The sequence below is a fragment of the Sciurus carolinensis genome, chromosome 16 (assembly GCF_902686445.1).
Source record: "Sciurus carolinensis chromosome 16, mSciCar1.2, whole genome shotgun sequence".
Classification (NCBI taxonomy): Eukaryota; Metazoa; Chordata; class Mammalia; order Rodentia; family Sciuridae; genus Sciurus; species Sciurus carolinensis.
This window is the reverse complement of record NC_062228.1, coordinates 335,648-346,777: the sequence shown is the minus strand read 5'-3', so window position 1 is coordinate 346,777 and position 11,130 is coordinate 335,648. Positions and strand designations below refer to the sequence as shown.

Here is an 11,130-nt window from a genome sequence, read left to right as displayed (position 1 = left end):
ACAGCAGCCATAAGATACATATATAGTCCTCGCATGTTCTGACAGTCCTGAGGTCCCAGCTGACCACCAGCAGTTTACCTCAGACATGGACAGATAGATCTTCAGATGGATCCAAGCCCTCAGCATTGGGTTACCCCCTTGTGGAAGCTGCCCTACCTGATCTGGGGCCCCTCTGACCCTTCCCCAGATGCAAGGTACGCACAAAACCAGCTAGTGCATCCTCACCTTGGTTCCTGCTTGCCCAAGGATGGATGCTGTGCCCCTCTTACTTGTGCATGTCCCTCCCATGAGCATTGCTCTGTCAGTGGGTCCATCAATACTTATATGGCCCAGGAGTGCAGCTCGTCACTGCTGCCCCACAACTGTGTCCTCTCCAGTGTGACAGGTATGAAGTTACTGGTTTTTTTTTTTTGGGGGGGGCGGGTACTAGGGATTGAACTCAGGGGCACATCCCCAGCCCTATTTTGTATTTTATGTAGAGACAAGGTCTCTGAGTTGCTTAGTGCCTTGCTTTTGCTGAGGCTGGCTCTGAACTCGCAATCCTCCTGCCTCAGCCTCCCTAGCCAGTGGGATTACAGGCATGCACATGACTGCACCCAGCAAAGTTACTGTTTTAACTTGCGGTTTTGTTTTATTTTTAACTTTTTTTGTACCAGAGATTGAACCCAGGGGTGTTTAAATTAACCACTGAACTACATCCCCAGCTTTTATTTTTAAAAAATATTTTTAGATGTTGATAAACCTTTATTTTTCTATTCTTTTATTTATATTCAGTGCTGAGAATCAACCCAGTGCCTCACACATGCTAGGCAAGTGCTCTACCACTGAGCCACAACCCCAGCCCCCCCAGCTGTATTATTATTATTATTTTTTTTTTTTTTTGAGACAGGAACTCACTAAGTTGCTGAGGCTGGCTTTGAACCTGCCATTCTCCTGCCTCAGCCTCCTGAGCTGCCGGGATTACAGGTGTGCCACTGCGCCCAGCTTTAACTTGCATTTCTTTGTTGTGGTTCTAAAACCTTCCTTCCACATGGCTCGTGTTTTTTTGTGTTTCTTCCCTATACATGGCCTGTTTGTAGCCATTTTTTGTTTTGTTTTTGTAATTGGGGCTTTTGCCTTTTATTGACTTGCAGGATTTCCAAAGGGAAGATTGGTACTTGTCCTTCCTGTTGCAGAAAGACTGAGGGACTAAGCAACACCTGAACACAGCCAGGAGACAGCTGGAGGCAGCCCCAGCTCTCCCCAGGCAGAGCCAGCAGATGCAATCCCAGGACTCCCTCAATACACAGCCCTCCTGCACCGCTCTGTGAAGCGGGACTTTAAAGCCCATCTTCTCCACGTCCATGTCAAGGCCTGCTGAGGGCACAGGGATGTTGCCACCCCCTAAGGCTCCCTGCAGCCTGCCTCCCTGCCAGATGCTGTCCGAGCACAGACATCATGAGGCACCCATGAAGCACTGCCCTGGCAAGCACTCGCCTCTGTTGTGCCCATGTGGGATCAGGGCCACCTCAAGGCACTCTGCACATTCACTTGAGAGGTGCTGCAGACCAAGGACGTGTGTGTCCCCATGTGGCAGCTCAGACATCACGCGTGGCTGTTGTGGGGCACTTATACGTGTGTCTGTGGACGGGCTGTCGTCACAGGGCACCTGCATGCAACCATGTGCGGACAACCTGTGTCTCATGGGGAATGATTCCTGAGGCTGTGGGTCCTGCTCAGAGCTCCAGAAAGGAGTTCTGGCCTGGCCCTGGCCTCCCACCAAGTCCCTGAGAGTTGTGCGCCCTGTGTGGCCACCTGCCTGGCCAAGAACAGCCCCAGGAGGCCCCTGCCCTTGTATAAATGGTCTGGAGGCAGGTTTAGTGTGGGTATCTGGACTCAGTGGTCTCTGCAGTGTCCAGAAGAGGGTGGCCATGTTGAGCCCTGACATCATCTGGCCAGTGGGGTGGAGACAGCAGCCACACAGAGTCAGACAGCAGCGACTCTTTATTTTAGGCCAGGTTGGTGGCCACACAGGGCGTGTGGCAGTCAGGTGACCCTTGGGCTCACACTGGCCAGGGAGAAGCTATACAGAGGTGGGAGCTGGACAGGGGCCCTGGAATATTCATCACCCACTACCAAAGTGAGCCAGGGGCAGGGAAGTGTCAGAGCCCCAAACTCAGGACAGGAAAACCCAGACCAACACAAGTGAGCAGGGCAGCTGCTGTCCAATCAATCACAGTCCCATACCACCATGCCCAAGCTACTGGGGTGGGGACTGGCAGGCTCTGGCAAGAAACTGGCTCAGAAGTGCTTTAACTGTTCTGGGGGAGGGGGACTGCTGCTCTGGCCAGGCTCCTGCCTCCCTGCCTTGTAAGGGCCACTTTAGTGTTGGGAGGTGGGTTGAGCCTGCCAGTTGCACAATGCTGGAGGCCTTGCCAGGGGTGTGCAGGCCCCAGGAAAGTAATAGCTCCAGTTTCCCTTTACTGGGTCTGAGGCCAGCGGAGAACAGAGCAGGGCCGGCTCAGAGGCTGATTCTGTTGGGAGAAGCAGCTGCCTAGCGCCTCTGGGGCAGATGTTAGAAAGGGGAAGAGCAGGAGACCTCTGCACATCTGGCCCATTCCCCACCCCAGGGCCAGGTGTGCAAGGCAGCATGGAGGCCACAGGCTGTCTTCAGTGGTCCTGTGGCTTCGGGTCCCTGGGGCCTGGCCTCCACTACTTGCCCAGGGCCCCCCGGGGCAGCAGTTCCACGTAACTCAGGGCGCTCTGCAGTGATGTCAGGCAGTAGCCCTCCTCTCCAATCAGGTAGCTACAAGGAGGCAAAGGCAGGTGTCACCTGGAGGGGCATAACGCTCCGGCACTCTGAAAAGCAACTTCCGCTGTGATAGGGCAGGACCTGGGCCTGAGGTAACAGAGTTGGGCTGTTGGGGAGGCCTTTCCTCACCACCCGTGTTTGTCCGTGATTTCCCTGAGCAGATGCTGCCAGGGCCTGCTGAACAAGGGACGTGGGACACTGAGTGAGCAACCCATGCACACATGCACCTCAAGCACGGCTCGGAGGTGGTGCTGGGGCCTCAAGCCTGCCTTGGCAGCCCGTCTGCCCAGCCTGTCGTGGCCTAACACCACTTTCAGATTGGGGTGAAGTCCCCTGGTGGATATGCCTGTCCTGTCCCCGGCCCTTCCCAAGGAGACACCTGGCTGGGGGTGCATGCCCAGCCCTGCCCCTGACTGGCCCAGGGTGTTCCTACCCCTCATGGGTGAATTCCTCCAGGGCAGCACACTCAGACACCAGCTGGGGAAGCCCACTCCTCAGCACCACGAAGGACAGAATGGGCAGCAGGTCATCAGCACCACTGCTGGGCAAGAGCACAGTGGCTGGGAGATCCATGGCCAGAGGGTCCTTCCACTCCCCAAGCCTGGGAGCCCTGGAGTAGTCTTGGCCTTCCTGACTGCTCTCTGTATCCACCTGCCCATCAGCAGAACAAACCTACGACAGCGCGGCTGTGCCCAGAGGGAGCAGGGACACTTGGCAGCCACTCCCTTGTCTCCAGTCCTGAGATCTCACTGGCTCTCAGGAGCCTGGAAGCAGGATGGAGGGATGATCCCCTTCCTAGTGGTCTGTCCCTGCAGGGTCCCCTGCAGTATACTGGTGGTTGTGGGGAAGAGGCTGAGCAAGGAGCCAGGGAGACAGCCAAAACCTGACACTGGGGCTTGAGCTGATCCCCTTCCCTGCAGGCAGGAGACCCCCTCCACCTGCTGCACTTGTTCATTGAGTCTGTCACCTATAGGGACATGGTGGCCCTGCACTGGCTCCACACCATGGCTGGTTTGGGGCAGAGACTGGGACTCACATACTCTTAGCCCTGGAATTCATAAAATGGGTGAAGAGGTCAGTGGGAGCCAGGCCAGCTTGGTCAGCTCCTTCCTTCCTATCAGAGCGTGAAGTGGCTGGGAGGAATCTGCTCCCTTCCCTTGGGTGGAGCTCTGCCCTGCACTGCTGACCTCACACAGGGGTCTGACCTTGACCTGCAAGGTCCCAGGTGCAGGGCAGCAGGAGGCAGAGCTCATGCAGGGTTGAGGGGGGACATGGCCTCCAGGTCAGAAGGTCGCTAAGTCCAGGGGCATCAAAGTAAGGCACCCCAAACCCCTGGGCTAGGCACTTAGGTGGGGAAAAGCAGCCCATCTAGGACATGCCAGCTATGCCCCTGGCTGGGAGGTCAGTGCAGGACCCAGGGACTTCAAAGCAGGCAGCTCCCCTGTTCACTCTAGGTGTGTGCCGATGGGGGTACCAGCCTGTGTCCGTGTCCCTGAGAAGCCTGCCCAGCCTGAGGCAATGCCAGTGCCTTGCCCAGATGGGCTGGATGTGAGGGCAGGGACTGGGCCTCAGTGGACCATGCTAAAGTGAGCAGCCATGGATGCTCAAGATGCAGGATGGCCGGGTCCTCCTCAGCTTCAGGGCAAGTGGGCGAGTTCTCTCCTACCTAGGCCTCGGAGGGCAGGACAGCACCTCCTACCTCAATGTCCCTCCCAGGGTGCCCCAGCCCCTCCTAGGACTCACATGGCAGCGGCCGGGGGTTGGGAGCTGGCCTGGTGCGTGGCTTCCTGGGCATGGCAGTACTCCTCTGCACAGACGCAGATGGCCCGCAGGGTCCGCACTGTGGCACAGATGCCTGGCTTCAGGAGTGGGGAGTACAACAGAAGGACCCAGCAAAGACAGGAAGACCAAAGGTCCCCATGTGAGAGTCCTGCTGCTGTCCACCTGCTCCTGATGTGCAGGGCTGGGAAGAACTGGTGCCACCCCTCCCAGGGGTGCTGCCCTCATATTTTGCCAGAGGGTGTCCTGTAGCCCAGAGGGGCAAACACAGGCCCAGACCACCCGTGAGATGGGGGCCTTGTAACCTCCCGCCTCTCAAACCTCCTCGCACCAATGCACTCCAGCTTCTTCTGGGGGCAGCTCTCGAGGACCAGCAGTCCCAGCTCCTGGACTGCGGTGCTGTAGGGGTAGGTGGTGGCCCCCTGGGCCTCAGGGTGCTGGGGGAGGAGCTTGGCGGGGATGCCGAGGGCTGTGGGAGGTGCATTCCTGTAGAGCTCCATGCTCCTCCTCAGGGCAGCTTCCTGGGTGCAGTGCACACTCCTGGGGCAGAGAGAGGCCAGCTCAACCCTGGGGCAGAGGCAGAGCTGTGGCTGGGGGCCCCTGGAACTCTGTCCTGGGGAGCCCTGGCAATGAGTCCAGGCAAACAGCCCAATCGTTCCCAAGACCCGAGTCACCTGTGAACTAGACACCCAAGGATGGCCTCAGGCCAGGACAGCACGCAGTGCTCCAGAGCCGGTCTGCACCTGCAGAGCCAGGTCTGGGGATGGTTGGTGGGCTGGGTGCATACCTGTAGAGGGCCAGCAGCAGGGGCCACAGTGGGGAGAAGAAGGGCTCCTCAATGCACGCCAGGCAGCGGTCCTTGCAGGTGGCTGTGTTCAGGCTCTCGAAGGCCAGAAGGGTCAGCGACAGCAGCCTGTCTGCCAGGAACAGAGTTGGGGCTGTCCAGACAGGCCTTTCCACTGCCATTACCTCTAGGCTCGGTCCAGAGCCATGGTGTCCTCCCCAGAGCCAGCCTGTGTGGCTGAGCACAGGAGGTATTCAGGCTCGGTGGGGAAGTGGTCCTTCCACTTGCCTTTAATTCCCCGTGCCCACCCCTGCCATGCTGGGTGGGTGCAGCCTGGGGCAGCAGGGAGTCTGAGGCCAGAGCCCTTCCTGCACCTCCTCCCTGGGGCTGGCATCCTATGCTGCTCCAGTGTAGCTAAGGGGTCTGCAAAGGAGAGGGAAGGATGGCCCTTTTCTGAAAAGGACCTGCTCCCAAGTCTGTAGGAAGCTACGGGCTTTATAATCCTATGTGCAGAGAAGTCAGGCCCCAGAAGGGGCGTGACCAGAGCCCTCAGGACACGGGCAGCACAGGAGCTAGCAGCCCCTTCCCCACTGGTTCCTAGAAAACCTTGGAGGCCTTTATCCCTAAAAGGGACTCACGAGACACCTGCCATCCCAAGCCCTGGAGTCCCTGTGCTGTTGCTCAAGTGGATAGGCTGAGGAGTGAGCTGCAGGCTCCAGATGGCTGCACATAATGGACCAGCAGTCCTTGGGCTGGGAAAACGTGAGCCTAGCTGGACCCAGGGCACAACCTGCTGTCCAGAGTTTGACAGGCAGGCCCTCCTCCAACGGAAGAGTTACAGGGACCAGGGATGGGACAAGGAGGATGGACAGGCCATTTTGCCCTGCTCCCTGTGTAGCCTAGAGAGGACACAGCCTGGGACAGAGCGAGGCCCTCCCTGGGCTTCCACACTAATTGCCCATTCTCCAAGGGCCTGGGTGGGTCAGGTTCCACTTAGCCACATGGAGGGTGGACAGAGGCTCTGCTGTCTAGGGCGGGGCTTCAGGGAGGGCTGTGCGCTGCCCGCGGCTCACCGACGGCATTGTGTATGTCCCTCACTGTGCTCTTCAGGCACTCCAGCAAGGACTCCCTCTTCGCTCCTGGGGTCTGTGGCTCGGGCTGTCCCCCAGGACCCCAGCCCCACCTCTCAGACATAGCCAGAAACTGCTCCAGGTCCTCGAAGGAGCTGTCCTTGTCTGGCAGGCAGGCTGAGGCATCCGTCAGGGGTGAGCGAGGCCCAGCTGGGCTGCTGTCTGCCCCTCTGTCCAGGGGCCTGGGGTTGAGTGGGGGCATGGTGAGCATGGCAGGGGGTCCATCCTGGGGCCTTGGAGCCACGCTGGACTCTGGAGGGGAGAGCATGCAGTAGAGGCTCTGGGAGGACCGAAGCCGCCGGCTCCCAGGGGCCAGCAGCACATCGGCACCTGGGGCAGACGCAGTGCTGAGGGCGCCCTGGCTCACAACGGGGTAGAGGGCACTGTACACCGCACACTGGAGCTTCTTGAGGAGCTGCGAGATGGGGTGGTCAGGAAGGCTGCAAGGAAAGCGGTGGGCTGACGGGCAAAGGCAGTGCGGTCCAGGGACCGCCAGGAGGGCATGCACGACTGCCCGCCCTGCCCTGCTCCTGGCAGAGAGCGTGAGCCAGAGGCCACCACGGGCTGCACGTGGCCTCGGGGTGGGAAACCAGCTCCAGCCTGTCGCCCTCTGTGGTGTCCACCTGTCCACAAAAGACTTAAGAGACCCTGTAGGGTTTCCTGTTGGCAAATGTTGCAAATAAAGTGTGACCTGCCCCATCTGGGGAGGCTAGAGGGAACCAACAGAAACCATAGTGCAGAGCGGCCACAGCAGAGCCCAGCCTCCACCAGGCCACAGCTGCCGGATGCAGCATCAGAGGCCCCAGTGCCTCTGCCAGAGTTCCTGCCCCGTGGCTGCTGCCCTGCCAGCTGCCTCCCCAGCCCTCCCAATCTTTTTTTTAAGCTCTTCCATAGTATCCAGCTTTTGTGGGAGAAGCCCCCAGAGGGCTGGTGGGTGGGTCGATGGGGCCCAGAATACCTGAGCAGGTGGGAGACCAGGTTGGTCACCAGAGATAGGTCCCCTGGATTCCTCTTGAGTTTGGTCTTCCAGTGCTTTGGCCAGTCCTGTAGGACAGGGGGCCTTGGAGGAAAGCACCGTGGGTCCCACAGGATGGGATGCCCCTTGTCCCCAGCCAAGGGTGTGCAGGAGCCCTCCCGGGGCGTGGGGAAGACCCAGCACCAGTAGGCCACGTGGCCCTGGCTCCGCCGCCCACCTGCTCAGCCAGCAGGACTCACGTGGTCTTGCTCGTACTCGAGGATGGCTGCATAGAGAGCCCGCTGTTCCCGCTCCTCTGGGGTCAGGGCAACCTGACTGCAGAACCTCCTGGAGGAAGGATGAGCTGGGCCCAGGCCTGGACACATGGGCACAGGGAGCCCCCTAGGCCTCCCACCATAGCCGAGAGACCAAAGGAGACACACCTGTTGGCAGCCTCCTGAAGCCGCAGGCGGCGCTCCTCCATCTTCCGCTGGAGCTGGGGCAGCAGAGTCAAGGTACTGGCAACATCTGAACTGAAAGGACCTTCCCCCTTCCCAATCCCTCACCAGCTCTGCATGCCCCCAGCACCTGAGAGGTCCTGGGGTTCAGCAGGCAAGCAAGGCTGCCACTGCCCTCCAGGGGTGCAGATCAGCAGGGGCACAGATCAGCAGGTGGGCAAGGCCAGGATAGGCACCGACCTGGGCAGGGTCATTCCCAGGGAAGACATCCTGGGGAGTCACAGCTTATGAACTTGAAGGATGAATGGAGTCACTTGGTGCTAGAGGGGATGGGCAGCCCATGGAGCAGCCAGGAGCAGGACGGCCATGGAGGACAGGGCCCTCCCTAGGCCCACTCTGCCCCATCACTGCCCTAAACTCAAGACCACACTCTGAATCTCTCCTTGGGGACCACTAGGATGGGCAGAAAGGATGCTGTCTCCTCCCGGGCTTTGGCGATCACCAGATTCTCCATCATCTGCCGCTGTAGAGACAGAGTCTAGGAGGGGAAGGAGGAGTCAGGCCTACTCCTCACCCACCTCGTGGACCCCTCCTGACCAACCCCAGGTCCTCCCTGGCCCACTCACCAATGACGTCTTCTGCATGGCCTGGCTGGGGTCCAGACGGGCCATCCTGGCCTCGTAAGTAGCCTTCAGCTTCTGGTTCTGCAGGGAAGCTTCCTCCAGGGGTGTCAGCTCTCTGGAAATGGTGCACGCTGCTGTCCAGACCCAGGACCAAGTGCCCAGTGGCTTAAGTCCCTCCCTCACGTCCCTCCTGATCTCGCTGAGACCAGGACAGGGTGGCAAGGGCTGAAGGAGGTGCAGGGGTGGCTGGGTAAACTAGACGTGCCTCCCTCTAATCTGCCACTGAAACATGAGACTCCTTACTGCCAGGATTTTTGACCTATCAAGAGAAGCTGGACATTTGAACTTCATTGGAAACTAGTTATGTATCTATGAGAACAATATGGAACTCTTGAAAAGCACACTGTATGGGCCAAACAGATTTGTTTGCAGCCTGCAAAAGGGAACCCCATCTACTTGGGTCACTATACCTTCAAATAATGCCTCCCTTCCTTTCCTTTCTCCTCTTTTTAGAGCTCAAAAAAACATGTTTGGCCTTCCATTTCCCGAGTCTGCGACACCTCCTCAATTCTTTTGACCTAGTGCCAATTTCCTGCTTCTCTCCCCAGCTGTCTATGCCACTGTAGAGTCACTAACTTCTTTTTGTGTATATGTGTGAATTCCCACTGGACAGTATAATTTATTCTTGTTCCCAGCTAGTTGTTTTTAAATATTTTTTTAGTTGTAGGCGGACACAATGCCTTTATTTTATTTATTTATTTTTATGAGGTGCCGAGGATCAAACTCAGTGCCTCACGTGTGCTAGGCAAGTGCTCTACCACTGAGCCCCAGACCCAACCCACCTAGTTTTTAAAAGTAACTTTAGGATTGTGTGTCTTGTTCCATTTCTATTCGGTTCTTTCTGTACATGGTCTGACCTCACAGTTTCTTCTTCCCAGCAGGTGTTTTCAGATGCAGAGTGTCTGAGAGCACTACCTGAAGACTCTGCAGGTCTGCTTTTGTTGTTTCTTATATCCTTCTGCGCTTGGCTATCTCTGGCTGTGGGCCTCTGAGCTCATTAAAGAGGAAGGTGGTTTCTTCCTAAGACGACTTGCAGCCCCATTTTAACTAAGTTCCTTATGGTGGGCTCACTATGCTTGGCCTCCAAACCCAGTTCCCAGCCTCAGTGCACCACCCTCCATCTTACTTCTTAGAGCTTTGTGAGTCTACCACCTGGAGTTTCTGGAAGATCTCAGGTGGCAGAAAAGGAGAAAGCTTCCCTCCTTCATCTGAACACACCCGGCGGTGTCGACTGGCAGGTGAGGGGACTGGGGCAGCCACGGGCATGGCCGGCTTCAGGTGCATTTTTCCTGCAAGCACACATAGCCAGAATCAGCAGCAGGCCCATTACACAAAGCAGATGCAGACTGGGGGACACCTCAGGAGAGCCTCCTTCTCTGGGTACCCACCGAGCTTGGCAGCTGTTGACTGTGCCCGCTCCAGACACTGCCCAGCTAGCTTCAGCATCTTTGAGGTGTCAGGGGGTACAGTCTCACTGGCTTCTGGGGAGGCACGAGAAGGCTGGTTGTAGTCAGGTCAGAATCAGAAGCTTGCTAAGATAAGAATGGGCAAGCCCGTCCCACCTGGGGCTCATGGTCACGTGCTCAACGGGTGCTCAACGGGTCTGAATGTCAGAGTCCTATACCTGTACTGGACTGTCACTCCTCACTGGGAGGTCTTACCTGCAACTACTGCACCTCTGGGGCAAGGGCCATGCTGCCTCTGTGGCCACTGCACAGAGACAAGGAGGTGTGGAGGGACCCTTGGGGCCACCTCTGCCCGCTACACGTGCTCACAGAACTGCCTTCCTGCAGGTCGGCAGCAAGCCCGTCCTCCCACCCGTCTCCTACCAGCTCCAGTGTTGCCCTTCCCTCCGCAGAACCAGTCCTAAGCAGGCGCCCACTCCGTCCTGGACCCCACCAGCCCTGGCTCCTAGACCCACTGCCCTGCTCCCCTTACAGCAGAACCCGTAAAACTCCATTTTCTCATTCCCATCTCCCCTGAAACTGTCCTTACCCATGATCAACTTGTCAAAGACAGTAGCCTGCTCAGGTTTCTCTGTCTCCAGGGATGTCACTTTCCCTTGATGGCATCTCTTCCCAATGCCTCAACCATGGAGTTGAGAGGTCAGCTGAGCTCCCTCCCTCTCTGGGGAACTGGGGTGACCACTGGTTTTCTCTGACTGGCACCTATGTCCACTGGGCTGCTTGCTTTCAGACTTAATATGTTCATGGTGGAATTCTCCACTTCTCCCCTCACAAATCTGCTCTGTCCCACCAACCACCTGAGCTCCCCCTGCCCTCAGTGAGTCTGGTCAGTCCCACTGCAAGGTACATCCCAAGCCTCTTGCTGCTCCTGCCTCCAGTGGTTCAGCTCCAGCTGTCCTCTTGGCAGAGGTTCCTTCAGTCTCTGCTCCCATGCAGGCCTCTCCCACAAAGCTCAAAGCCTCCATGAGCTCTTTCGCAACTCGTAGAGGCACACGGAACCCTGCCCACACCCATTCCCTTCTCGGGGCCTTTGCATGTTCTTCTGCTAAGAATACCCCTGCTTCTGTGCAGCCCACTCCTTTCT

General features: G+C 57.8%; 1 protein-coding gene across 9 annotated transcripts in view; it reads right to left on the bottom strand.

The window, feature by feature from the left end:
• Positions 1–1,964: 1,964 nt before the first annotated feature.
• Positions 1,965–11,130, bottom strand: part of Vps9d1 (VPS9 domain containing 1) — an 11,919-nt gene continuing 2,753 nt past the window's right edge. For 4 of the 9 annotated variants that reach the window (XM_047529856.1, XM_047529863.1, XM_047529862.1 and 1 more), the window contains 14 exons: positions 9,969–10,061; positions 9,707–9,869; positions 8,524–8,635; positions 8,373–8,435; positions 7,883–7,935; positions 7,700–7,787; positions 7,443–7,528; positions 6,428–6,924; positions 5,643–5,777; positions 5,358–5,487; positions 4,902–5,110; positions 4,535–4,646; positions 3,225–3,329; positions 1,965–2,785 (listed from right to left, as the gene is read on the bottom strand). In XM_047529856.1, coding sequence (XP_047385812.1) covers positions 2,692–2,785; positions 3,225–3,329; positions 4,535–4,646; positions 4,902–5,110; positions 5,358–5,487; positions 5,643–5,777; positions 6,428–6,924; positions 7,443–7,528; positions 7,700–7,787; positions 7,883–7,935; positions 8,373–8,435; positions 8,524–8,635; positions 9,707–9,869; positions 9,969–10,061 — 1,940 coding nt within the window. In that variant the 3' untranslated portion in view covers positions 1,965–2,691. The remainder of the gene's footprint in view (positions 2,786–3,224; positions 3,330–4,534; positions 4,647–4,901; positions 5,111–5,357; positions 5,488–5,642; positions 5,778–6,427; positions 6,925–7,442; positions 7,529–7,699; positions 7,788–7,882; positions 7,936–8,372; positions 8,436–8,523; positions 8,636–9,706; positions 9,870–9,968; positions 10,062–11,130) is intronic. The other 5 variants (XM_047529858.1, XM_047529857.1, XM_047529865.1 and 2 more) reach the window with 5 other exon arrangements.